General features: G+C 40.6%; 3 protein-coding genes across 4 annotated transcripts in view; 2 read left to right on the forward strand and 1 right to left on the reverse strand.

Annotated features, from left to right (window-relative positions):
• Window positions 1-14,066, forward strand: part of nkain4 (sodium/potassium transporting ATPase interacting 4) — a 51,103-nt gene extending 37,037 nt beyond the window's left edge. Inside the window, exons 5-7 of one of the 2 annotated variants that reach the window (XM_040008322.1) lie at window positions 1,473-1,533; window positions 10,943-11,027; window positions 11,744-14,066. In XM_040008322.1, the coding sequence (XP_039864256.1) occupies window positions 1,473-1,533; window positions 10,943-11,027; window positions 11,744-11,753 (156 nt within the window). In that variant the 3' untranslated portion in view covers window positions 11,754-14,066. The remainder of the gene's footprint in view (window positions 1-1,472; window positions 1,534-10,942; window positions 11,028-11,743) is intronic. The other variant, XM_040008323.1, reaches the window with a different exon arrangement.
• An 82-nt stretch (window positions 14,067-14,148) lies between these two features.
• Window positions 14,149-18,537, reverse strand: birc7 (baculoviral IAP repeat containing 7). The gene is made up of 7 exons (XM_040008321.1): window positions 17,158-18,537; window positions 16,573-16,672; window positions 16,106-16,187; window positions 15,936-15,981; window positions 14,991-15,200; window positions 14,683-14,748; window positions 14,149-14,501 (listed from the first exon to the last, which is right to left on the reverse strand). The coding sequence occupies exons 1-7, from the start codon at window positions 17,696-17,698 to the stop codon at window positions 14,302-14,304; spliced, it is 1,245 nt and encodes a 414-aa protein (XP_039864255.1). The 5' UTR covers window positions 17,699-18,537; the 3' UTR covers window positions 14,149-14,301.
• Window positions 18,538-18,920: 383 nt separating this feature from the next.
• LOC120719243 (YTH domain-containing family protein 1-like) lies at window positions 18,921-27,793 on the forward strand. Its single transcript, XM_040008306.1, has 6 exons — window positions 18,921-19,337; window positions 20,149-20,173; window positions 22,969-23,048; window positions 23,220-24,866; window positions 25,014-25,058; window positions 25,238-27,793. Exons 1-6 carry the CDS (start codon window positions 19,311-19,313, stop codon window positions 25,262-25,264), a joined length of 1,851 nt encoding a protein of 616 aa, XP_039864240.1. The 5' UTR covers window positions 18,921-19,310; the 3' UTR covers window positions 25,265-27,793.
• The last annotated feature ends 206 nt before the right edge of the window (window positions 27,794-27,999 follow it).

Raw genomic sequence — 27,999 nt, forward strand, 5'->3', positions numbered from 1 at the left:
CAGAAACCCTCGACTGCAGTATCTTTTACTGACTAAATGTTCCTTTGTGTATTCCAGCCAGACACTAACTTTGCCTTTCTATGCCGGGCAGGTATTGTGGCAAAGAGTTTTTAGAGGTTATTGTTGCTGCCTGGTTCTCAAGAAAAACATTTAGTATCAGCAGTAAGAATGGTCCAAAACAGTAAAGCTCCAGCCACACTGCTGAGAGGCGCTATGAAGCTCTGTAGAGCAGAGGGAAACTGTAGAGTCAGATGGCAGTTCTCTGAGGATTCCTCACCACAGGGCTATCACATTATCAAAAGAGAATTTCTAAGTGCTTTGGCAGGTATTTACAGTGCTCGAGACACCTCTCATGTCTTTATACTTTACTTCCAAGGAGCAGGACTTGTTTGTCTTTATTAAAGTGCTCTTGAGGAATAGTTATATAAAGGAAGACACTTTATGGAGGTCTTTCAGTTTTTCTATGGACACTGGCTGCTTATTTAGTCATTTTCAGTCTAGGCGTTGTACCTGATCATTTTCAGAGGAATGTTGCTTTGGGTTTTTTTTGTTAAGCCACTTAATACTGACCTGTGAATCATTCAAACATTTAAAAAAGGCATCTAACTCAAGTTATGAATCAGTGTTGTGTCTGCACATAAACAGACAGCTTAGCAAAGAACCAGTTTTAGGCACTTTGTTACAAGCAGCCTGTTGCAAAAACACATAATTTGATCTAATTTCTTTAGTTGAACCTACAATTAAACTAATGATAGCACAAATTACCAGGCATAAAATATTATTTTGCAAATATTTGTGATTCCCTTTAGAGCTGTTACCATAAAAGCTTTTCATATCTCGGCATTACGTGTAATGTGTCACGGTTTGGGGCTACAGTTATCTCAATTATGAACTCAGAAAAGTTCTTTCAGATTTTGAGCCACACTGGAACGCCATCTGGAAAGGGTCTGATTGGCAAGGGCTTCATTTTTCAGCACGCCATACTGGCACTGCAGTAGAGCCATACGTGGATACACAATGGAACACTATCAGAGTGCAGACCTCAACATTATTAAAGCAGTGTGGGATCATCTTGACAAATGAACGAGAGTTCAGGCTGTGTAGAAGAAGAAAGGTGTTCATACCAAATATTTACTTCCAAGCTCATTAGAATTGTACAAAATTGCAAAAAGAAGAAGAAGTAAAGCACAAATTTGTAAGGTGTCTTTTTAAAATGTTTTTGCTCAATAAATGTCTTTAATGATTACTCGATATTCTTGTTCACAGAAAGATTTAATTAATGAACAAGTTATTCTGGCTTTCACCCTGCTCTTTGAGCAGTGTTGCATCACCAGTTACTTAAGGATGCGGAGAACAAACCCATTTTCCTCCTTTATTGTCTCTTTGTCTATCGAGGAAAGCACTCAGCAGCTTAACTTCAGCCTTGCAGGTCTGTGGTGTCTAACCTCCTATGTTTGCTTGTGTGTTCGCAGCTCCTTGGCTTCGTGTACGCCTGCTATGTTGTCAGCGCTATCACTGAGGAGGAGGACAGCTGTGAGTGACTTAACACACACACACACACACACACACAAACACACATACACACACTCATTCTTGCAAAGGAGCCTCACAACAATGAGTGAATCACACCCAGAGCCACTCGCACAAGGGAGACGAAAACGCCTGAGTTGAGGGGAATAAAGCTGCATCTTTCGTCTCCCTCTTTTCCTGTCCCACCCTATATCTCTCCTATCTGTACCTCCTTCCTCCCCCACACCAGCTGGGCCCTCTTGTTTTTCTTTCCCTCCAGAACCAAAGGAGCCATGTGTTACTCTCCACAGCTCCTTCAGCCCATTCTTTCCTCTCCTTTCGCTTTCACGTGTACGCTGGGCGCCTTGTCTCTCACAGCCTGTCATCCTTGCTGTTGTTGGAAACCTGTTATTTCCCTCCTTTAATGTACTGTGGCCTTTTGTTTTCTCACTTTCTTCTTTCTGTGTGCCCCACGTTTTAACACTCCAGCCGTCTCAGACCTGGTAGAGGTGAGATGGGGCTCTTGTTAACAAACACAAACCTTCTGCCTCCCCCCCCTCAGGCCTGTTTCTTTTGGAGCAACTGAAACATCTAGATTTCTTCTCTGAAGCGGCTCCTCGCAATGTGCTATCTCAGGGCTCTTTTTCTTCTGGTGTATGCTGATCTGTGTTAGTTCCTTAAGTTAAAGTTAGTTGAGGGTGAGAGGCTCATTCTTTTCCTGTCAAGCATAAACAAGCACAGAGCTGGTGAAGAGTGTGGGAAAAGACAGCAGGGAACCATGAAATAAATAAGAGAAGATGGGGGGGAAGCAGAGACGGACACTTTTGACAGCAGCTGCTGTGACCTCATAGGCAGCAGGTCGGAGGTCCTGCAAGAGGTTAGCCAATCACAGGCCAGGAAAAATTTGATCTAAGGGTCAATGGTAGTCATAAATTTCTGATTTGTTCTGCAGTAGCTCTCATAGCTACACAAGCCTGTCCACAAGCTTGAGAATCTGTCTTCACAAATATATCATTCAGTAGTTAAATGGACCACTGGCATAGTTATGTACACGTTTTTTAGAATACTAATTTCTAGAGCCTGGCTGTGTTCGTGTCTCTTTTGTAGCTTTTAATGTGATTTGAAAACAGAGTAATGAACAAAGTACTACATGCACTAATTGAATTAAAACTGCAGGCTCTTGTAATTTGGTGGAATTGAGATGTGGTGTGTGTATGTATGTGTGTGTGTATGTATGTGTGTGTGTGCGTGTCTGCATGTGTGTATGTCTGCATGTGTGTGTGTGTGTGTGTGTGTGTGTGTTCCTACACACCAGTGTTACAAAGGTCTAAGCAGTTCTTAGGTGGTCACATACCAAAGGCTGTGAGGGGTTTGCATCACCACCCAAGTGTCTTGCAGTCTTAGCTCTAGCTGGTACAACTTAATCAGCAGTCAACCATAAGTACTGCTTTGAAGGCAAAACCAGTTCTATCAAGTAGGGCTTTAAAAAAAAAAAAAAGTAGGGTTTTTTTCCCTCAGCAACTCCTTCTTTTTTGAATTCTGTTCATTCCCAGTGAGAACATCCATTAAAACTGAAGTGGATAGTCATCCTCTCTCAAAAATAAGAGATAAAAACCCCCCAAACAAACAGCGAAAGGATGGCAAAAGAAAAAAGCTTGGGGTGAAAAAAGATTGTGGTGTGATTTTTATTGGTTTTAATTATCTGGCCCAGGCTGTGTTGAAGTGAAACGCTGCTACATCGCTTCCAAGTGCTAGCTCTTTGTTATTGTAATCAGCCCTTTGCCTGTATGCACCCACCAATATGCACATGTTTGTTCGAGCAGACACAGGTGCACACACACACACACACCAGCTAAGCCACTTTCTGTGCTCATTTTCTCCTCCTATTTGATGTGTAGATTAAAGCCAGTTTCTCCACTGAGCTCCCTGGCTGTCTCAGCATTTCTCCTCCTACTCAGAAGTATATCTTCCATATTCCTCTCTCTCATTTGCTTCATTTCAATTCCCAGTTTCTTCACAGGTTTAGGGAATGATAATATATCATAGCCCAGGTTTATTGTGTTTAAGAAATCCTCTCTTTCCCCCGCTCTTTTACCATATCTGGCTTTTGAACTTTAATGAGGTGTGCTTGTAAAAAGTTAAAGGTCTCTGGTCACTCGTTGTATCAGCCTCATTAAGCGCCTTGCTGGTCAATAACTTCCACGGCTGATTGCGCCTTACTGAGAGAAGAAAGGTAGAGACAATCCTCTGGAGGGATGGAGAGAAAAGGAAGCGAGGGAGAGAGAGAGAGAGAAAGAGAAAGAGTGGGCATACATTAGGGGAGCAGAGGGAGGTGTTTATCGGGAGCAAGTTGGGAGGAGAAAAAGGACCCAGTATGCAAACAACAAGAGACATGATGAGCTTTTCATGAATAAGGAGATAAGAGAGGAATTCCTTTCACGCAAAGCACTCTTTCACTCTCCAGGGACAGGACTGAGTTGGATTTGAGTGCTCAGACTTGCGTAAAGACTAGCAAAATGAACACACACACACGTGTATACAGGCACGTACACACTCGCAAAAAGCCAAGAAGACACAATGGGGAGAATAACAAGCATCATATACCATCAGCTCAGGGTTTGACATGGCTTTCAGGCTTTATTACTGATAGAGTGTGTATGCGTGTGCGTGTGTGTGCATGAGTGAGCTCCCTTTTGATGTGAGTCTCTCTCCCTCTGTCACTCACAAGTGCATCTATACGTCGTCGCGCACTCGTTCGTACCTGGATGCGTTTGTGTGCGCGTTTAGCTGACTGTGTGTGACTGACTGACTGAGTGTAGGTGATTGTCTATATTTGTGTGCATGAATTTGTTACACAGAGTTATCTGCGGTGAGCAGACACACCAGCAGAGTGAGTGGTGGGGAAAATCCTCTTTGTAAAGTAGGTCATGGAGTTAGCCGCCTAGCACTGGGATAAGCTTGCTTTAGCTTGTCTGCTAATTATGCTGCCGCCCTCTGTGCTGAGTCACATCTGCAGAAAATGCTCTAAAAACAGACAGAGGAGTTATACGGCAGGATGCACAGGGGGCAGTATCATCAAGTTGTGTGAGAAGGTCAAAATAACAAAAGTTCTAGTATCTTCAAAAACATGGATGCACGTGTTCAGAACCTCATTTGTGAAAATGTTCGTTTTCTTTTTAATACTTTAACCTAACCTTAGTAGTGCAGTCAGTCATTTTTGAGGTCATTTTATACATAAAAAATAATATTGTACATATAAAAAAAAAATATTAATTAGTGTGCGACAAACTGATGTGTTCTCATGAACTTTGAATGAATCCATTAAAAATACACAGGAGCAGCCATTGGAAAACCTGTTCACAAAGAATACACAGAATATGAAGTCGACATCAAGTGATGATGAGCTGGTCCTGATGTTTCTAAACAAGCAAAGGAAGAAACTGAAATTCTTGGTTCATCCAATTCTAATGAGAAGGCAGCAGCAGGGAGAATTTCATGGTTTAATCCGGGAGTACATATTTCAGGATGTCAGTGGAGCAGGTTAAGCTCTTGTTGGCAGAGTTAGGACCACACCTGAGGACGCAGAAAAACAATTTCCCAGCACAGACTGACTCGAGCAGCGTCTAGCTGTGTGTCTGAGGTAAAATAGTATTATTTTACTATTTGTATATTCAGTACCACTGCATTTTTGAGCTACGAGTCCACTTGTTCCCAAAGGCAGTGATCGGATTGGTCCGTTATCTTTATTCGTATCCGAAAAGTCTGGAAAATCAAGCTGGGTTTAAGAAAAATGCCACAAATTGGTCCAGCAAAACTGTGTGGTCGGCATGAATGAATAGGTTTGTCTGAAAAATATTTTTGAATTTTACACGCCTGGTGAGTAAAGGCCTTCAGACTTCAGATATGAAGGTTCATATCTATGCTTTATCATCTAAGAAAGCCCCCCCCCCCCCCACTAAAGAAGTAAAAATCTTCCTCTTCTTGAAATCAGGACTTTAACACGTGAAAGTTTGTGTAAGCGTGCTGATTTATTCCTGATAATAACAAAGTTACTGTCAGCAGATGAGAAATTCAACAATGAGCCCACTAAACAACAACAGCTAGTTTTAAGTTAACGTTATGACAGTTAATGTTACGCTTGAGTGTCCTAAAAATCACACGTTCCCTCTGATAAACAGTTTGATTATGTTCTCACATCATATGAGAGTTTATTCACTAAGCGTCAGAGTCCAACAATGATAGGTCGATTTCAAAGAAAATTTCACGTACCGAGAGAAAAGTTCAGGATATCCTCAATGACTCATTTCAGTGTTGTTGTCATAGACACAAGTGAACTTCACTGACTCATTGACTTGTATCAGAATTTCTTCACAGTTTTACAGCCTGCTTCAGAGTAAATACATGTAGACACCAGCTGAGGTGAACAGCAGACTTATAGCCTACAGTCAGTACAGATGAACAGTGGCCACCATAACTACGATTATACCCTTGAATTAGGCAAAAAAAAACAGAACTCGGTTAACTGCAGTCTGCAATCTACTGACAACTAGCAATGATATTTTACACACTGTAACGTTAAGATCATTTCCATTGACATTTAACAGTTTCCCAATCACAATTTTACAAATGAAATTTAACTTACTCATATTGTAAATCTGAGGTACCTGTACTTCATTGTCCATCTTATTTTTTATGCCATGAAAATAAAGCAACTGACCAAAAGAATAAAACATGCTAATTTTAAAACAGTAGCAAAGTGTTAAGTAGAGGAGATCGAACATATTTTGTGGATTCATGATGGGTTGAGAAACAAAGCCAGGCATAGCTTGGTAGTGTGAGGTGAGGCAGAGACACATGTTCATCAAAAGTATCCTGATATAAACAGTAGGGACAAGCCCAGATCTTTGCTTAGGGATAAGAATTTTTAATTTTCTTTTTTATTTGTTTACTTGTTTGTTTGTTTGTTTGTTTGTTTTTTAAGGGAACATGTTTAATATTAACATTAGCATTGTATCAGAGTTAGCTTAGAGCTAATTTGCATCTGCAGTCCCTTGGTGGGTTACAAGTAAAATATCACAGCAATAAAATATATAAAAACTGAACTGAATTATAAAATGCATTGTTTTTAAAGCTGACACTAGAGTTGGAGGTTTTAATGATATTGTGGCATTCCACCAAGTTGGAAATCAATACTGTCAGAGATTTTGTGCTAATTAAACTACAGTCCCTTTTCACCGAAGCTGTTTTCATTTGCTGTAGTTCAAACTAAATAATGGCTGATATTAATCTGATGTTTATGTTGTACCTATGAACATCTCATCAGTGTGACACTGGGTCAGAATGTTCAACATCAGATCCCCGAAACTGGAGGATCAAACATCGCTCCACTGATGCATTGACCTAATAGCTGATGTTTATGCAAATAAACTTTAAGTTAGTCAACCAAGATGACAAATCAGTTTCTAATATAACATCTAATATAAAGGTCTTGTTTTACCCAACTAAGAGTCAAATACCCAGACATATGAAAACGAAAAGAAACAATGGAAAGGCTGGAACCAGAGAATGCATTAAATATTGCAAATTTTACAGTAGACAAGTGTGCTCTCCAGGGTCTTTTGCAGAAACACAAAGAAATGGGGGTGATCTGCCAAAACAAACAAAAAGCCAACAAGCAAGTGTTTCGGGGTGATTAGCCAGCCCCATAATATATGCTAATCAAGGATCCAGGCAGCAAAGATGCATGAATTTCTGTCTATAAGCTGCCCAACAAGCAATTGAAGCAAAATAATAATAAAACAAATATTAGTATGTTGGTCAGCAAATTTCAAAATCAATACATGCTTAATGGATCAGCAGTCACATTAAAGTAGAATTACGGTGGCAACCTTTTTGCAACTAATAAAAGTTAGTGGTTGACCAGTGATTGCAGTTGTTCTCAGACAGGTTTGCACATCACTGGTGTCTAATCTATAAGTACAGACAAATTGCCAACACATTGAAATCAGTCTGAATTGTTCTTTTCATTTCCCGTTTATCATCACAGATCTGGTCCCTGCCTTTGAAAATGGCAACAAAGTCGCAAGTTCATTGAACAAAGTTGCAATAATTTTGGTCATACTATGATAACATAAGCTAGACGGTTAATGGAATTGTTTATGATATACTATCTTCAAAGACTTTATAATAATAGCTCATAATAAGCGCAAGCAATTCCAAATTCCAGTGAAAACCAGTGAAGACGGTGCTGGATGTTGGAGTTTAGAAACATCATTAATGCAGACAAAGTTTCTACAGACTCCATCTCTCCCTTGAACATCTTACTCTCACTCATCTTTGCATGGATCATAAAATTTAAATGCACTTTCAATCAAACACACCCAACATTTTTATGTGCAGAATAACAATGCATAAAACAGCAAAGATGGCTGCGTGTGTGAGGAGAGAGATGCAGACATGCAGAGCCAGCTAGGAGTGTGTGTGTGAAAGGGACCACAACTGTCTTTTAATTGACCTCTTCCATCATTACAGATTCTCTCTACAGAAGTCTTGAATGAGCTGTCCAGTCTTTTATCACTCTCTCTGTCTTTGTCTCTGCCATTTCTCACCCGTGTTTTTCATGATTTTCCTTACACTATACTCCGTCTGTTTTAGTCTAATTTTTCAAGCGAAGCCCCGCCGTCCCCACCCACCACACACACACACACACACACACACACACACACACACACACACACCACTGTCTGCTGACTGTCTGTATCTCTGCTTTACATTACATTACTCCCTGCTTGTTTGGGGGCACTACTTAGATGCCTTAACTACTGACCTACATACCTTTCATATCTTGCATGTGTCTGCAGAAGGGGGAAAAAAAACAGCTTGCTCAATCTGCTGGGAAGAAAGTGATCTTGCTTCTGTCAGTGTTGCTGTCAAAAAACCGCCAGTATCTGTTTTAATAATCTCTCCTGTTAAAGGTTTTCTGTTTGCACTGGTGTTACTAGATTTAATGTTGAAAAACACAGTCATATGGATTTTTTTTTCAGTAATTTCTCAACCATCAAGGATCAGTGAGCTGCACAGAAGACCGGCCTCAGAGCAGGATCAGACTGATGCATGCTGTAATTAATAGGGAAATGATTCAACATGGAACAAGCAATTAACTGGCTGAAAAACAATATAGTCTGTAGGAGGAATAGAGGTCGGGGTTATAAATTAAGCATTTAATAGAGAGCAAAGTAATGTTTTGACACACTGAATGTCTTCATTAGAGTGAAAAGAGGCAGCTTTAGAGGCAACCTATTATGCCCAAGCCAGGATTTTTTTCTTTCATTCTTGAAATCTTAATAAAGCAGATTTAAATGATTCACACAAAATAATCCTTATTTGGGTCCTGGCAGACGCAGCCCCTCAGTTCATCATCTATATGAAACAATCTCTTTCACAACCCTTCCCCCTCCCTTTAAGCCAGCTTTCTTATGATTGGGTGTCCCTTGTAAACAAAAGGCTTGAACAGCAGGTGGGTGGGGCTTCTGTACTGTAAAAGCCTTAGTTTTTAGTTCATAGGTCCTTTTCTAAGCAGCAATTTTAAGCATCGTAGCCCAGGTTGATTAAACAGAAGTGGCCCCATTCTATTTAGTGTTTCACAGCTGTTTCCTGTCTTAAAAAACAGAGCCATAATTAATCTTACTGGTTAATTAGTAATACCTGTGTTTACTTAGCAATTACATGCGAAAAGACTACTGTGAAAAGAGCTTATGTGGATTGCTTGCACATGCCCGAGCTTATTATTTTTAACTCTGGCTTTGCTAAATAGGAGAGACTAGCATCCTAACAGTGTATATACATGACAGAAAATAAGGATATAATACAAAATAGTACATCATACACACCGGGCCCAGTTTAAGTTTAGGTTGGTCAGTGCATATGTCACAAGATTCTTTACAGAAATCTGACTTTCAAATACTTTCCAAGTGGAGAAGTTGACCTATTTGTAGTTTTACATGAAAGGCACACATATCGCCAAAGTCATTGGGATTTCTGCTCCGGAGTCCTCGAATATCTGTGTCAAATTTTGTGGCAATCCATCCAGTAGTCAACCTGATATTTCACTCTGAGCCAGAGTATTAGATTCACAGACTGGTGGAGGGATCCACCGAGCGATATTGCTTTGCTATCCCACGAGCTGTAGCGTGTCTAAAAATGGCAACCATGATTATCATCCAGCTGTATTCCTCAGCACGGTTTATCATGGCAGGAGATGGATCCCCACCTGCTTATAATGAGAAAATCACTCGTACAGAAAAGAGCAGGGGAGAGGGCTTTGTGTGTGTGTGAGTGTGTGCATCTTTGTATCTTTTGGTGGGTGGGTGGCATGTGTGTGTGTTTGTGGTGTGCAGATGAAACAGTGAATGCCTGGAAACCGGGACAGGGTCAGAGGAAAGGGGTGACACAGCACAACCCCTCTGGCTGGTGTGCGCATCCTGTCTACCTATCAGCATTTAGCAGACCACCCCTGCCTCCTCTTATCTGGATGGAACTGATTGGGCCTTCCACTAGTCTCTTTGGCTGGCTTGTATGTGTGTTTTTCCACCACAGGTGCTGGGTTCCAAAAAAGAAACAGATGTGCTCATTTTGTTATTCACTCAGCTAGGGTCCTCTATATATTTGGTGTCTTTTCCCACTGAATAGGGTGCAGCTTTTACTTTTCTTCCACTCGCTGTGTTTAGAGGAGACTCGCAGCTCCTGGACACGCTGGCCTTTTTCACACGGACTCCCTAATCTCCTTGGCTCCCTGTCAGTCAGACCGACAAGCGTGACGCACCCCGTCCTCTCCTCCCTTTTCCTCCCCTCTCTGTCTGTCTCCCTCTCTGCCGTTTATGTCCCCTCAAAAGCCCCAAGCCTTTTCCATCCATCTCAAAAATCCCTCTCTCCGCATGTGTGAAAAGCACACTGCACTTTGGTACCAGCATGTCCTTCTGTTTCTCGCATGACATAACACTCGCTCGCTCATCTGCACCTCGCCTAGAGTCTGAACTCTTAACTGAGAAAATAAACAGAAAGGTTTGAGGATCAATTTGGTGGCTGAAGGTCACCTCTGTTTCTGAGCGATAAAAAGGCTTAAGCTATTTTGACAGCTGGCAAGCTTTCACCTGTTCCCAAGCTTTCCCTTAGGCTTGAGGCAGATGCACAGATGAAAAACAGTTTTTTCTCTCTCTTCTACTTTTGTAGATTTTGTCAAACTAAAAGAGACTCAAAGTTTGCACTGTTGTTCACAAGCTACCTTACAACATCTGTGCACTCCATTTGTTCCCATTGTGTCTTTTTGTTTCCATTTCATTCTTCATTCAGTTTCTTTTTTTAATCGTGCATGTATTTTTAGTTGTCTGTCTTTTGATTTACTCCAGGATTTATGTGTTCAATACTTTGTTTTCAGTTGATTTTATTGGAGGATTTGACCCATTCCCACTCTACCATGTCAATGAGAAATCATCTCATCTCCTCTTAAAGCCCATGTACCCGTAAGTACGAGTGCGCTCTCATCCCATTACATGTGTATTTGTCTCTGTGCGTTGGAAGCATATTTATGTGACCTTTCACATTGTTGTTGGTGCAAGTTGTGATCGTGAAACTTTTACATGCGTTGGAAAGTGCAAGAAAATAATCTCCACTTTCATGTCCATGCCAGAGTTTAGTGTCAGCATCTCTAGGTTGCAACACAGCGTTTACTGACAGAGATTACACAGAGTTGCTTACTCAGTATCTGGAGATATGACTCATGTCTGGGGAGTAAACTAGTGTCTGAAACATGCTACATCCTGTCAGTGTGCTTTGGGGAATATGGAGACCTTTCATAGCACTGTGTGCGTGTGCGTAAGTGTGTGTGTCCACAGGCAGCTACTGGTAGAAAAACACATAAAAATATGTCTACAATTGGATTAATCACTTAAGTCGTGCAGAGGAATTAATAAAAATAAGCCTGGGAAGTAATGTAATAATTCTCTGCCAACATGAAATTAATATTTTATTAGCTTCTTGACAGTTTAATCAACTCTGTCTCTAATAGGAGGAAGTTTTCATCTCCCCTCTTAACCTACTGAGAGTTACCTGTATATCCTGGAGAAATTCTTCTAAGTGTGTGTGTGTGTGTTTGTGTGAATAGAAATATCTTTTTCCTTTGGTTGTTCAACAAGTCTTAAAGCTTTGCCCTTTCTGTCTATCTTTTTGTCCCTTCCAGGTCTACGTAAATAGGAGAACATCCAGCGGGGAGGTGATGCAGCAAATTCCTACAGAGACAAAATGGTTGCTTTGACACAAACGTCCCAGTGCGCTTCAGTGCACGAGACGTTCCTCCCTCTTTTGATTTCAGTCCTTTAAACGTGTAATTTGCTGGTGTACTGCCCAGAAAAGCCAACATTTCTCTGTAAGGGTCCATCGTGACGGGTTTAGGGAGCTGGGGAATTGCAGTAAAACAAAGCATGTATTTAGGGGTATTTGTGTATTTAGGCAAGTATCAATCATTTTGTTCGTGTTGATTTCTCTGCTGTGCTCCCACTGCTGCAACCTGCCCACAATGGGCAAATACCCCCCTCCCAGACTGTGACTGTATAGAACATGTACAGCTATTAAATACATTGTGGATGTAATCAGGGGCTGCCCTTCATTGCCAGTCTGTGGTGCTGTGTCTTAGAGGACTCACTGATTTAGCATATTATTGCTGGTTTGGCTCAAATCTTAGCCGGAGGGCTGAATTACAGTGGAGCCTGTGGAATGAGCTATTGTGTGCTGTCTGTTTACTTTAGGCCAGGATGTGTGTGCATAAATACAGAAGCAGAGCAGGAAGAGACAGGGGAGTGTAGAGGTAGAGGTAGAGGGTGGGGAGGAAACAAAAGCACCAAACCTACAGGGGCATCTGTCAAAAATAGAAAATGTAAATAATGAAAGTGGGAGGGTTAAAATTAGCTTTTGATTTAGAGTTTGAAAATGTGAGCTATCAAGAATGCAAAATAGCGTGAGCCTGCAAGAGGCATTCAAAAACAAAGGATGGCATGCGAGTCTTAGTTTTATTTCGGGAGTCTTATTATTGTGACTATTTTCACCAACAACAAAGTCGGTGTTTCTGAAGTGTCAGGTGTTTGTGCTCGATGATACGCTGAAAGCTTTGTTTTCACGTCAGTCCCCCTCTAACTACTGACAGATCTGCCAAGGGTGATCATTACACACACTCAAACAAAGGTTACATAGCATATTTTTAACTTGAAGAAAACAATAGAAGTTGTTTCATTGTTCATATTTAAGCACAACAGTGCTGAGATGTCTGGGTATGGTCTTCAGTGTAGAAGTAGCGTGGCATATACATGAATAGATCAGAGAGTTTTCTCCTGTCACTTCAGCAGTTTAAATTAAATTGTCAGTGTTAATAGTCGCAGCTGTGATTGTTTGAGAGCATGTTGGGGTGTTTTTTTTGTTTTGTAATTTTATGCATATTAAGTAATAAGTAAAAAGCAAAAATGGTGTCTTTAAATTGCTTTATATAAACTGGCAACTTAAATTTCTTGTATTCTGACCCAGAAAAACGACAATTATTCAAATGAAATGAAATGAAAAAGTTCATATCTCCCATACTGATTGGTAGCACTTCTTTTGTTCCTGTTAGTGTCATCAATAAGTCAGATTCGCTCACGCCTTACTGGTTGTGTGAATCACTACTGCCCTCTGGTGTTCATAGTATTCATGTGCAAATTTCAAGGCTACTGAGTTTCTGCTGCATGCTTAACCTTCCATAAAACTCGCTTTTTTTTTAGCACTTTCCCTGGCCAGGATTTGTTTCTTATTTTTGTGTTTTCATAGTTGTATTTGCCTTCAGTTGTATGCTACATCATATAGACTGAGATTTGGTCCATTTGAAAGTAATTGCATTGTGTTAATTGATTGGAATAGTTGGCCACTTGGCTTGTTTTCTGTGGAAGTTTTTTCATTTCTGTTTTCAGCAACTTCAGCTATCAAGTGCGTGTCAGAGTCCTCTGTGATCTTAAATGTGCTTTACTGCCAGACAAACAGTTTTTCAACTGTTAGGATTCTTAAAATGATCTGAATACTGTTTCCATTCGATTGATCACCTCGCTGTCTGAGAGATGCAATAATTTTTGTGTCATTGTTTCTTTATAATTTAAAGTTTACACACTCCTGGGAAGCCAGCTAGCGTGTGAGTAAAAACACAAAGCACCTCATATTGTAACATAATCAGTATTAACAGGAAAATGCTTCTAAAATCCTAATGTAAAACAGGTCTTCCTCTCAGTGCAATACAGCCTTTTCCTAACCTGGTGACTAGTATTAGTTGAAACATGTTATATTTGTTAAATTTCCACTGAAAAGAGTCAATCTCTGTGTAGATACTTTTTGTTTTTATAGAAAGTGGAAATGGTTCTTTTTCTCTTCAATTTTGCGTCCTGTGTTCCTCCAACCCGATGTGACCTGAATTTGTATTCCTATTTATCCAGAACTGTGCTTTGTGCTCATGTAAATATGTGTTTGTTAATAAAAGAATGTGCTCTTTTGATGGTCCCATGTGTCATTTAGTAGGTAATTCTGTTTTTGTAATAAAAAAAAAAATCCAGAAGCTATAAATATGATGGCAGCTTGAACTGTTTATTGTAGAAAATGATCTGGTAACCCTGACAAAATAAGCAATCAGCACTCTTTATTCTTTCCAGTACAACAGAAACTGGGGCCTGTGGAAAACTCAAGGCCACTCATGCAACACCTGTATAGGGGTGGCTTTTCACTACAGCCTTAGGACATGAAAGCACGGACGCTGCCTCTGATGACAGCTCTGCAGATGGGGCAGTGACGTAGGCTGGCAGCACAATCACCACAAACCACCAGATGACCACAGGGGATGAAGACAATGGACACAAGCTTGTCCATGCACACTTTACAGGTCCTCTCCTCCTGCAGCTGCCTCAGCAGCTCCTCTGGACTGTTTTCCTTAACTGTTGGGAGAAACCGATGAAGACAAACACACAAACTATTTGTTCAAGCACAATGTTGTAAGTCAAGCCTATAGTAATTATACACATTTACTGTTTAATTGGTTGATTTCAAATAAATAAAACTACTACAAGCACAAAATTTTGATCTTTTTTGAAAATCTTTGAGATATTGACTGCTGACCTTTCTCTCTGACAGGTGTCTGTGTTCTTACATTTCCAGCACTGGAGCCTTGCCTCATCTCTGCGTCTGATGTACGCAAACATTAAGAGTCAGTCAGATATATTCGGAACTTAAGGATCCATTAAAATAGTGAATTTTCCTTAATAAACACAAAATCATTTGAATTGTAATTGAAATACAATGGCTGTTGAACAAATACAGTGAAAGGAAAAGTAGAACCCCCCCCCTTCTATTGTGAAGTGGAAGTATATACAGTAGCAGAAAATGTATGTAAATAAACTTAGTTGCTTTCTAACAATGACAGCTACCTCTGCTTCGAGGCCTCCTCTGTCTGTCTTCCTCCTCCGCCTGCAGTACATCAGTAACCAGGTCAGATACAGACGTGTAATGCTGGCCTGTCAGAAGGTACTTGGTTTGGACCAGACTCTCCACCAGGCTGGCTTCAAAGCCCATCTGGAGCACAGACTGTACCACAGGAGAAAGCATGGCCGATGAAGCTCCCAGACCTCCAACCAGATCTGGGGATCAGAGGAAGGGAAATGCCAGGATGATTAGAGAAGCAGCAGCCTTCACTGGACGCTATGTGAATTTTATACTAGTCTAAGCACCCCACACACTCTACCCTCTATAGGATAATGTGTAAATAATTGCCAAATTGTGCAAGCTTACCTCCGTCTGCCAATATATAAACATTTCAAAGCACAGACCCCTTCTGCATTTCAGCTGCTATGGATTATAATTGTGCTTCCTTCATTGTATGGAATAATTGCCCTCTCATGCCTGCCCTGCAACCATGAGCAATAGTCAAATGGCTTCCATAGCTCTCCCTAATTACTTCAATTTTAGAGCAAACATTAGCTCAGGTAATTGATCGCCCATTAATTTCATTTCAGCTGCCCCCAAAGCAATGAGAATAGAAAGAAATGGACCTGCTACTCAGTGGCTAATTTAAGGTATTAAATTGAGTTTGTGAAAGGTATGCCTTTATCCATCAGATCTGTATTTCAACAAAAGTGGTCGACTTAGGAATAAATCAATCAAGTGGCCGCAGACCTCTTTTCTCTCTTTGTGTGAGTTGCAGTGCAAACAGAAATGTTTGATCCCCCAAAACTCAAGACTGAGTGTTGATGGTTTAAATCTTTGCTATATATAGAGTACACATATATAATTAGAGACATGAAAGCAGAAGGCTGCTATGTTGTTAGTCATATCTCCTCAGCAAAAGTTAGATTTTTGCTTTTTATAGGACTTACCGCCTCTGGAGCTGATATCTCTACCCGAGGAGGTCTGTGATCCTCCCTGGAGAAGTAATATACTTTTTTTTTTTTACTGATTTAAATGCAGCAGTGACAAACTACAGCTCATTAATGTGCAGCTATAATATCTCCAATGTTCCAAATAGATAAGAAGCAAAAGGTCTCACCATAGTGTCATCCAGGTGGAAATGAGTGTCCTGTATGTTGCTGATGTATTCCTGCCCCCTCGTTTGGATTAAGAACTCACATCTGAAAACAAAAGCTGCTTTATAATCTACAATATACAGACACACATTTATGCATATGGTGTATATGTGTGTGTCAGAGATTTGGCCAAGAGCATCTTTTCAAATATAATACCACCTAATTATTTTTTCAGTTCATTTCTCAAATCAAACATGAACGATCTTGATAACTCTGGCTGTAGGTTTGTGGTAATTAGGTCATGCTGCAGAACGAATTTGGGACTGATCACGTGCATCTCTGATGATATTATGCGATGCGAATTTTGACATCCAGAGTGACTAAAACCTTTGCACATTTCTCGATATAAAAAGAAATATTGCCATGGCATGACACAAAAAAAGCATTCAGCTGATGTTTCAATATCTGCCTGGAAATGTCCTGTTGTTACCGTGGAAACCATTTGGCATGTTCCTGCCAGGGGTCGTCGCCTGGCTCCCAGTTCCTCAGCCCTCCGTCGCAGTAGAAGCATTTGACATTGTCACCGTGACCTGCGATAATATAAGACGGCTGTGAAAAGGGAGCAATGACACACGCCCACTTAATCTTCGCAGCTTTAGAACAAACTCAGAAAATCTCTTCACACACCAAAGGAATAAAATACATGCAAAAACTATAACCTGAACAAATTGTAATGAAGGTTAATCAAGCCTTCCCTGATATTGTCTTGACAAAACTGCTTGGAATGCTGTTCATGATATTGTGTCCACACCCTGTGTACTGCCTGAAGCTCTGCACATCCTACCTCTTTAGCAGCTCCAGCTTTGTCTAGGTTGTTCTGTCCACAACATCATGAGTCAGCAGGACAATTGTACCATGAACTCTCACACAGTGGGGTTGGTCACTCTAGCAGTGACAAGATCTGTGCTGGATATTTTACTTACAAATACGAATAAATACTATAGTTTTGCTCATCATTTGTTAAAAACAAGAGGTGATCAGCGTTATTAGGCTTTAGAGTGAGACATTTGAGTACCTGTGTAGAAAAAGCCTGCTCTGGCAAGAACATCGGGTTGGATTGAGGCTTCGGTGGGCCAGTTGTGGAAAGTGGTGAGCCGCGAATCCTCTGCTTCCATCTCTGGGTAGACTGCTTGCCCAGCTGTTCCCTGGTCATCCATAGTCATCCTCTGGAGCTGACTCAAAAGCTGTCCATCCACAGAATCTGAGGAGTCAGCTTCAAGTGGGATATTTCCTACAGCTCGACCGAGAATGAAGCTGCAAGCAGGGAAATGTCTTTTATGCTCAGTGGCTGGGCTATCCCCTTGTACCCAGCATCTTAAAACCCCTCCACAGCAGAAACACTGTACTTTATCCCCAGGGCCTAGAAAGAAAAACCCTGCCTTGGCCAGATCTCCAGATGTGACAGGTGTATCTGCTGGCCAGTTGTGAAAAGTTCGAAGTCTCTCTCCTTCTCTTCGCATCTGAGGCTCCTCAAGGATGTGAAGCATAGCTTGCCTGTCATCCATCATTGTGTAGCATATAGGTTTCCCTTTCCCTTTTTGTTCTGTGCCAGTCATCCCTTTTGCGGTCCATAGTGGAGCGCACACTGAAGGTCAGCGCAGCACATCCAGTTGAAAATAATGTGATCAGCTGCAGGGGGCCTGCACAGTGACCTACAGGAGACTGCTTTCCAGAAAATCCCCCAAATGCCAGAATATTTGCTCTTTGATCCTTGAATGAATGACAGCCTGAACATGCCATGTTGCTCCACCTCTTAGGAAAACACTGCAAAACATTTCAGCGGCATGCCTTTCCCTAATAACTAATAATTGTTAAAAGGATGCTTTTCTTTAAACAAAATAGCAGAAAACAACTTAATGTATAGATCATGAGAATAAAGGTAAATAAAAATGAGAGCTTGCACAATAAAATGTGAAAACAAATTGCTTAAATACACAAAATAATAAGATGTGTCATCTTCTTTCTTGGAAGGAAAAAAGTGTACATTTAAATCTAATTAAAAGACCTTCTATCTAAATAGTCTGTAATATATGGGAAAGTTGGGATGTTGAATATCTAGATGATGAGCCACGAGGAAAGCCAAATTGAAACATAACCTACACAAGATGGGGAAAATAAAAAAGCAATTATAACGACTTTGATTTGATTATAGATATTCAAACATTTTACCATCTATTTACACTATACACAGTAAATAAATTTGACCTTTGACTGAGTTTAGGGGATTGCGTATGTCTCGTTGCTTCCTCCTAGTGGTTAAAGGGTGTAACATTTACTGCACAATTGCATTTCTAATCTATGTAAAATTAGCTATACTAAAATAATCATGACAACTCAACTGTTTTCCTTACTGTGTTTCAGGCTGATTATATACCAAATTCATAACAATGGGAAACCAGTGGCGCTGTGCACACAGTCTCACATGAGCGCTGTGTCTGACTGAACTGTCAGTTCTAGGGGGCCTGCAGAAAACCACCAGCAGTCTGCTGACGCCTCCTGGCGCTATTTACACCCACAGGGGATGCAGAAAATAGAACTCGTGATACTGGAATAGTACTTATAGAACTAGAATTATGTTTTTGTGTTTTTTGTTTTATTTTGTTTTTTGTTAAACGACTTCGATTTATTCGTTGCTACCATTAAATCACAGCCATGGATGCACTTTGCCGATGGTAAGGATGCCTCAAACTTTTGCCACCCCGTGGGGAACGACGTGAACTACAGCGGCGGCTCAAAGCCCGGATGGAGCAGCCATTGGGGAAGTGTACAGGGCTTTAACGTAACCGAGGAGGTCTCTCTCTCTCTCTCTCTCTCCCTCTGTGGAATTAAAAAAAAAGACAAAGTAAGAGGCGACCGAAAAATATTCACGGTCGGAAAGGCCCGTTCGGCGACACGTACCATCAACTTGAATACCTTTACCGGGGACTTGACTGCTTTCGGACGCAGTATCCGAAGCGACTGACTTGAACTGTGGAAGTTGGGATACGTCCACACAGCGGAAAATATACAGCTGAGCCTGCGCTACAACTGCTAGCCACACGCTAAGCGGCGCAGCTAGCCACAAAGCTAACTGTAACTGAGCTGTGAACTTGCTTTTCAAATCACGGGGGTTGCAATTCAGTCACAAGCTCAGGCTCTGTGAGAATCCAGGGATTTGCTTAATGAATTATGTCTGCCACAAGCATTGACCCTCAGGTAGGAAGGACGACTTACTTCGTCTGTAGAGAGCTTCTAGGCTACCTCACCCGCTAACGTTAACGATTTATTGGGCTATGGCTATCGCTCGGAAGTGCTAGCAAGCCACTAGCATTTGGCCGGTGCTTGTAGCTAGCGAGTTAGCCACTTTCCGTGAAATTGCTAAATGTTTTAATGGACGAGTAAGAAAGATGACACTTTTGCGAAAATATTCAGGCTGTTGTCAGATGTATCTTTAACAGAATCGATATGTTTTGTTGCCGATTGGGGACGGGGAAAAAGTAGCAGCCAATGCCTGAATACGTGAAACCCAAAGCTAGTTAACGTCAACAGATTTACATAAAGGTTCAGGCTAACTTATTCTTTAAATAGTAACTTTTATAATGGAATATTTTCTCGTGTCTGGGCTGTGAAAAATGTTTGAATCCGCTAAGAAACACTAAGCTAAAAGCTGCATTAAGTCTGATGGCTTTTGTAGAGCCATTTTAAGGGAGCTATGGTAGTTAGCAAAGTTGTATGTGGATTAGAGCTATCATAAACTGGTTATTTAAATAAACAGTTAATCATAGACCATTACATTGTACAATATGTCAAATAAAAGTGTAATTACTATACACCTTTTAATATAGAATAACGTAAGGCAAGTGTTTCAGATGGCTCTCTTCGGGAAGTAGTCTCATGTTCAGTTTCTAGGCAATGGATAGGTAACATTATGGGTTGTACTCACAAGCTACGTGTGATATCTCAGGCCGACTCAAAATAACTTTTTGGTCTTCTTTTCCCCCCTTTCCTATGATTTACTTGGATACAGAGATCAAAGGGACAAGCATCTAAAGGTGAGTTGTGGATGACTGTATCAAGATAATTACTTTTTACATCTAAAGACCAGGACAAATTAAAGGAAAACTTTAAATGCTTGGCCTGGAGATATCCAGTGGATCTGTTTTGCTGTTGTGGTTTGAGTCCACTTATCACCTTAGAGGGAAGAGTATCTGAATTACTACAATATTGTTCTTGAAGATCACCTTTGTTCTATGACGAATAATTTTAATTAGATGTCAGTGGCCTTTTTTGGATGATAGTACCCTCATCCCTCAAATATAAATTATATGCTACCAGAGCCATGTCACAAGTAGCATATGATTGATTTTTGAACCAATGTCTTGGACAGTGCACCATCACCATTATCATAACACTAAATATCTTTTAGTACAATGTTTTTACAGTCCCCCACCCCCCAGACACAGACACTTTTTAGAATAAATGCCAACTTTCATAGATGAACTCTTTAGAATTTGGCAGATTAAGATTGGGTCAGTGTCCGAAATTGTCCTTTTCCACATGTAGCAATTAAAGGAGATAGTTTCCCGGGTTGGTACTACTTAAAACACTGTAACAACATGTAACAACATCTGTGTTACAACAGACCGAAGAACCATAGTCTGGTTTTACTTAAACCAGCGAAATTGGCATCCTTGTCCTCTCTGTGGTGTGCAATACCATATTTCTGAGTAATTAGTACACTATGCTGGAGATTGATACAGTGTAATGAAAATTTATAGTTAAAATTATCTAATTGGATTGTCAAACTACATTGTTTATTGTGTTTGACACTGGTAGATGAATATCTACATTTAAAGGTGATATCCTTTCCACTAGCGATTTTTAAAAAAATTTATGCTCTTATTCTTCATAAGTCAAGTGTTAACATGTAATACAAATAATATTAAAGCCAAATGGCAAAATATTGTACTATTTCACATTCAGTGGGATATACTAGATTAGAATACCTTTGCTATTAAAAATAAAAATTTCAGAAACTTCTAGATTGGTAGATTGGGGGTGTCAAACACAAGGCCCGTGGGTCAGAATTAGTCTGGCAAAGACCCCGTTCCGGCCCGGGGGGGGGGGGATGGACATTTAATTGGCAGTTGGCTGGCAGAATGTTTTTATTTGTACAGACGGATCTCTTACATTTGTGGCCTTGCATTTGTGTATGTGGCCTATGATGTAAAATTTGACATCCTCCCTTTCCTGTGGATTCAGTAACATTTTCAAGAATGTGGCATTTGGGCGAACGTGTTTTATTTTTATGTTTACAGACGAGATTGATATCTATGAGATGCAATGATTTATGTCTCTTATGGTTTGGCATTTATTTAGTTCATGATTTTATAGTAAGGGCACAAATCCATCTCTGCAGTATGACTGACACACACACACACACACACACACACACACACACACACACACACACACACACACACACAAACACCCATAGCCTAGAAAATTGCCTGCAAATGTTTGGGGGAATAAAGGTTCCAATCACTGGAGATGCACTATATTCCAGTTTACATTTCCTAAATCCCATGTTGATAAAATTTCACATCCTTCACACACTTTCCATCCACATTAACAGTCTTTTTCCAGTGAATACTCCCATATGAAAAATATATATATAAATCTTATAAAGTTTGTGTCTGTCTTGTGTGAAACTTGTATGAAAAGCATACAAGAGTGAAAACAGATATAAGATCCCTTGAAAAATTATATAAATGAAACTTGTATGTTTTGGATACTTACTAAAACAATATATGAAAGTAATGAGAAAGTGGCCACTTTCATGAGTAAATCATATAAGCCTTATATGATTCACTATAAAAAAGCAAGCCAAATCTGATGCAAGTCTTTTATAATTTTTTTCTATTTCTTTTCCATATGGGCCAACATAATCAGAAACCCTTGTAATCAGAGTGAATTGTATCATACCACCAAATTGTTAAAAATTGCAATGAAAAAGCTATTTTGAAAAGAGCCTGCTTAATATTGTTTTGAAGGCACAATAAGAACTTCCTGTTGCTTCAAAATTGCTCTCATCTCACAGGTGAGGGGCACACTTGTGTCTCCAGAAACTTGGTATTTTCAGTGTAAAACACAAAAGTCCTGGGTACTCGCAGCCTTAAATATCAAAATGTAGTTTTTGATGATAAATCACATTTTTATTACATTATTACTCCACCTGTGCCTCAAAATTCTTATTACTGCAGCTGTCCAAAACAATGACTCCTTTGTAATGTAATGTTGTAGCTGATTTGTGTAAATTAACATTTTTTTTATCCCAACCAATTATTACACAGAAAGATTTACTTGCAATTTATTATTGTCAGTTCTTCATGAACACTGATATTGGTATATTTGATCTGCTGCAGCTTTTGGACAGACAGGTCTTAAATTGTGCTCATCTCAGGTCTGGCTGGCAGCAGGCCACAAGCTCATCCACATCTGGTTGTCTGGCATGGTTTGGTAGACATGGTGTAATGTTTGGGTTTTTGTTTTTTTTTGGGGGGGGGGGGTTGCTTTTGGAAAAGCAGAGACATTAAAAACTGATTAAACTAACATTTATAGAACTAATATATTTGAGAAATCGAAGACAACATCAGTGTGATTTGATTTTTGATTTTGTAAAAATATATTAAGAGTTTCATACAATCATAAGGTTATCCCTGAACACACTACATCTTGAAAGCTAAAAAAGCTGTTGCTATATAGACCTCAAAACATAACTGCATCCTCAGTACAAAATAAGTTTAAATGATCCATTAATGTTTTGTTTTGTTTTGTTTTTTTGCAGTGCAAAATGGTTCACTGCATCAGAAGGACACTGTCCATGACAATGACTTTGAGCCATACCTCACTAGTCAATCAACTCAGGTAAAGTCTGCTCTTCAGCTTCTCTCACATGAGTTGTAAGAATGTTATTCATTATCGAATGCCACAGCATGGCAAATGTTGTAGCAGAGTTGTATTTAATTTGTTGTGGGGTATTTTTAAGTTTAACTCAGTTATTTGCTAATGTTGTGATTCTGACTTCTATTCATTCAGAACAACAGTTACCAGTCCATCACCGACCCTTACTTGCCAAGCTACTACGCTCCTTCCATTGGATTTCCATACCCCCTAAGTGAGGCTCCCTGGTCCACAGGTGGGGACCCCCCTATTCCATACCTCACCCCATATGGACCCTTGAGTAATGGAGACCATCACTTCATGCCGGACACAGTGTTTGGCCAGCCAGGGGGCCTGGGAAGCAGTATCTATCCCCACAGGTTTAACTTTTTCCCTGAAAACCCTGCCTTCTCTGCTTGGGGGACGAGTGGCTCCCAGGGCCAGCAGACTCAAAGTTCAGCCTATGGTGGCAGCTATAGCTATCCTCCCAGCTCCCTGGGGGGCACTCTGGTGCCTGATGGTCAGACAGGGTTTCACAGTGACACCCTGAACAAAGCCCCTGGTATGAACAGCCTGGAGCAGGGTATGGTTGGCTTGAAGATCGGTGGGGATGTCACTGGTCAGGGGTCAGCAGTAAAGGCTGTAGGATCTGTGATTGGTGGACCTGCAGTGGCAGCCACAGGAAACGGAGCAACGCCGATTGGAATGCCCCCACCTAAACCCACCTCTTGGGCAGCCATTGCCAGCAAGCCTGCCAAACCACAGCAGCTAAAAGCTAAGGTGAAGCCAGGGATGCCCAACCCAGGGGGAGCTCTTCCCCCACCACCCATCAAACACAACATGAACATTGGGACCTGGGAAAAGGGCCCAGTGACTAAAGTAGCCACAGCTCCACTGCAGCAACAGCAGCAGCCTCTTGGCCTGCCTCATGCCATGCCACCTCAACCCCCCATGCAGCAAGGACCCATGCAGCCCCCTCCTCCTCAGTCTTTGGTGCAACCCCAGATGCCACCTATGGCCTTACAGCCCCAGCCCCCCCATCACCACCAGCCACCACCCCAGCCCTACCAAAACCACACCCAGCCCCCACAACCCCAGACCCGCTGGATTGCTCCACGCAACCGTAACCAAGGTTATGGCCAGGGTGGACCTGGCCATGATGGTAGTGGTGTGATGGGTGTGGTTGGTAGTGGGAACAATGGTCCCCAAGCATCTTCCAGCCAAGGACCTTGTGGAGAGTCGCACCCAGTGCTGGAGAAGCTGCGGGCCTCCCATAGCTACAACCCCAAGGACTTTGATTGGAACCTGAAGAATGGCCGTGTTTTCATCATTAAGAGCTACTCTGAGGATGATATTCATCGCTCCATCAAGTACTCCATCTGGTGCAGCACTGAGCATGGCAACAAGCGGCTGGACTCAGCCTTCCGGGCCATGAATGGTAAAGGTCCTGTATACCTCCTGTTCAGTGTCAATGGCAGTGGTCATTTCTGTGGTGTGGCAGAGATGCGTTCACCAGTGGACTATGGGACCAGTGCTGGTGTTTGGGCACAGGACAAGTGGAAAGGCAAGTTTGATGTGGACTGGTTGTTTGTTAAGGATGTGCCTAATAGCCAGCTGCGCCACATCCGCTTGGAGAACAACGACAACAAGCCAGTGACCAACTCCCGTGATACCCAGGAGGTACCCCTGGAAAAGGCCAAGCAGGTGCTCAAAATCATTGCCACCTACAAACACACAACCTCCATCTTTGATGACTTCTCCCATTATGAGAAAAGACAGGAAGAAGAGGAAGAGGTGCGCAAGGTGGGTACAGTCATCTCTCTGTTATCTTAAAAATAGGATTTTGTACCTTTTTAGTGGAAAACTGGTGAAAGTTTCTTTGGATAATTTGACTCTTGATTTGTTCCTGATCTTGTTTTTGTCTGTCTCCTCTTTGCTCTTTTTTGACAGACTTTTGAACCTGCTCAGATACAGAACCGCTCCCGGTTGGATCAGGTAAAAAGCTGACTTTTTTTTTTTTTTTTTTTGCTGTTTGATCAGCACTTTAAATACATGTAGACATCTGTTCACCAAGAAATGCTGCACTTAGTTTGTTTTTGTCTAATGATCATATGAGTAATGTTTGAGTAATTTCTTTTTGTTTGTTGTTTTTGTTCTTTTTTTTTTCTGAACAGGAGCGCCAGAACAGGAATAAACAATAGAAGACATCTATCCTTGGCTTGATCAACAGTTACACTAGGACTTGATTTAAAAAAGACAGAAGATTATGAAAATGCAAGCAAACCCTTCTTTTTTTTTTTATTAATTTAATCCTGGTGAATATGCCATCATTGACACTTGTGCTTTTTTTTTTTTTTTTTTGCCCCATGTACCACCACGTTTTGTGCAGGGATAACAAGCTGATTTAATGTATTACCTAGCCACCACCACCACCACTCTTTTTATTTCAGTTTTTTATAAACATTTTTCTTCCCATTCCATGACGTACTCTTCTCTCAACAGACTGGTTTTCTCTCTCTTGCCCACCCACTCCCCCTTCCTCTTTCCAATTGAATCAGGGTTTGACTGCACCATGGAGGAAAAAAAAAAATCTGCCACTTTATATTTCAGTACAATCAGGAACGGATGTGTCCTGCCCCTATTTGTCCATTTGGGGGCAACATTGCCATGCTTCAGAGGTTTAACTGTGCCAACAGGGTTGGAGGATCACAAAGGCAATGTTGGACTTGGAACTGTGCGATAATGAAACTTCTTCAAGGTTTTATCTATTTTTCATTCAGATCGACAAAATCTCTATTTTTTGGCTTACTACTGACAATTTTCATTTCAGAAACCTGTTTTCTGGAGCCTTAACATTTTTTTTTCTAATTATTGGTGACTTCTCAAAAGAACTGCTCAAACAGTGACACTGCTGGAGAAATCAGGGATAGTGTGAAGTCACACGGGACTCGAGACATTTCAGAGGAGGAATTGCAAAGGCCTCTGGGAAAGAAATAATGGATGTGTCCTCCACAACCAGAACTCTCACCATTTAAATCAAAAATTGTACTATTGACATCCTTCACACCCCTCTGCTTTGCTTTCTTTTGATGTTTGTCGTGAAGGGGTCCTTTGTATGTTTCATCAGGAGATTCTGCTTGTGTACACAACCCAGTCTGAGAGAATTGTCGCATCCACCACCTTAAATTACTTTATCAGATTTATGTAACGATGTAAGTGCTGCATTGAATCAATTGTTGCTATCATATTTTTGTTCCACAAAAAGGGGGAAGGTTCCGATATTTGTCTAGTCACCGTCATTCTGTCTTAATCCTTTCTTTGTTTTTTCCTTTAATTTGGTTTCGCTAAGTCTATCATGTTGGTCATAATGCTAAGCTTTAACGTAGGAGCCTATATATTCATGGAGAAAGCCTAAAAATGTATAACCTAAAAATTAATGTAACTGATTTAATATCAAGTAAGAAAAAAATACGAAGAATGCGATGTGGTTTCTGTGTGTTTTTTGGATGTTGCGATTATAGTTTGTTCTAGACTGAAGCCATTGATTATGATACTGTAAACTACATTGAGGTATGTTTAAAAAAAAAAAAAGAAAAAAAGATTGGATATTAAAAAATAAAAAATATTAATAGATGTGTGTGCCCATGCATGGCAAGCTGCATAATGGAAGTCTGTTGGGGATGGCTGAAGTATTATTTACTCTGCAGCTTGTTTTTTCGGGTGATGACGGGTGTTCAGACGCCCGTTTTGGAGCATTCACAGCAAGATTATTTGTGAGATCAGTTGGTTCGCGCCTCGTGATTAGTTTGAGATTGTCATTTAATCTTGGACTGAAAGATTACAAAGATGAAGAGAGGAATTCATGACTGCCTCTTTGCCTTTTAAGGGATTTTTATTTTTGTTTCTCTCGTCTGTGTAATTCTTATTTTTAATCTGTTGTGATTTTACAGTGAGCTAATTCAATTTTCAGATTCCACTTCACAGTTCTCTGAAGTCGTGTCACCTTAACAGTAATGTCAGGTAAACATGTCCTGGAAATAAGATGTTTGTATTCTCAGATTATGTTAGATTATGTGAGTGTTGTGCGATCTGTCTTGACTGTTAACACCGTTAAAACATTGAAATGGCACAAGTGCTGCACTGTGCTGAGGTACTTCAAATCATTTGAACTGTCTGCTTCACAGCAGTATTTTCCAGGTGTGTGTTTGCACCTGACCAGTGTAACCCCACCCCCCCAAAGAAAAATCATCGAGAGAACTGCCATCTAACAGTAGCCTTTGTTCTTTGTTTCCTCATTTTTTTTTAATTTTTTTTTTTTTTAAATCTGCACTAATCAATAGCTAGGTGGCTCTAAGCAATATGGTGAACATGTTTGCCTTCACCAACACCACTCTCACCAAGCAGCGTAAAGGCAGGGAAAAGCTTAAGGATGCCGCCGCCGACCCATCGCAGCCACAGCCGTCTTTCTCTCAGGAAGCGACTAGTTGTGATTGTAGGACAGGGCCTAAATGCATGTTAATGTAAACTGTCAGGAAATGTTTGCTGCAAGAGGGATGTCAGGTTAGCCATGAAATTATATTTATTAAAGAAAGGATCAATGAAATACAAACTACTAAATAAACCTTATCTTGTAGGCCAGCTGTAGTGACGATACCTTGTTCAAAAGATCTATCTTGGTTTTCTATCTTAAAAAAAAAAATCAAGCCTTAATAAACTGTCCATTCAGAAATTACTTCGTCTTGATCTCATGAATTCTTTGTGAGTAACTAAACAAACATGTGGCCTTATATAATGAGTGAAATCTCTGTAGTGCAGCCTGCAGAGCTTAAATGTCACTGAAAGGTTTTCTTTGCTGCAATTTGTTTTTCTTTGTGTTTTTCACCATGATGCTGACAACAGTGTAAATACTTTATTGTAGTATAAGGCAAATGTGTCC

Source organism: Simochromis diagramma, unplaced genomic scaffold, assembly GCF_900408965.1.
Source record: "Simochromis diagramma unplaced genomic scaffold, fSimDia1.1 OVJJ01000545.1, whole genome shotgun sequence".
NCBI classification, from domain to species: domain Eukaryota; kingdom Metazoa; phylum Chordata; class Actinopteri; order Cichliformes; family Cichlidae; genus Simochromis; species Simochromis diagramma.

Bases quoted from the DNA above. Each gene is read 5' to 3' on its own strand.
- LOC120719243 (XM_040008306.1), top strand. From the start codon at position 19,311: ATGTCTGCCACAAGCATTGACCCTCAG. The intron at 19,338-20,148 runs GTAGGAAGGACG...ACTTGGATACAG, and splicing joins CCACAAGCATTGACCCTCAG to AGATCAAAGGGACAAGCATC. The intron at 25,059-25,237 runs GTAAAAAGCTGA...TTTTCTGAACAG, and splicing joins ACCGCTCCCGGTTGGATCAG to GAGCGCCAGAACAGGAATAA.
- birc7 (XM_040008321.1), bottom strand. From the start codon at position 17,698: ATGACTGGCACAGAACAAAAAGGGAAAGGGAAACCTATATGCTACACA. The intron at 16,673-17,157 runs GTACTCAAATGT...ATATTATCGCAG, and splicing joins AGCAGGCTTTTTCTACACAG to GTCACGGTGACAATGTCAAA. The intron at 15,201-15,935 runs GTAAGTCCTATA...TCTGATCCCCAG, and splicing joins AGATATCAGCTCCAGAGGCG to ATCTGGTTGGAGGTCTGGGA.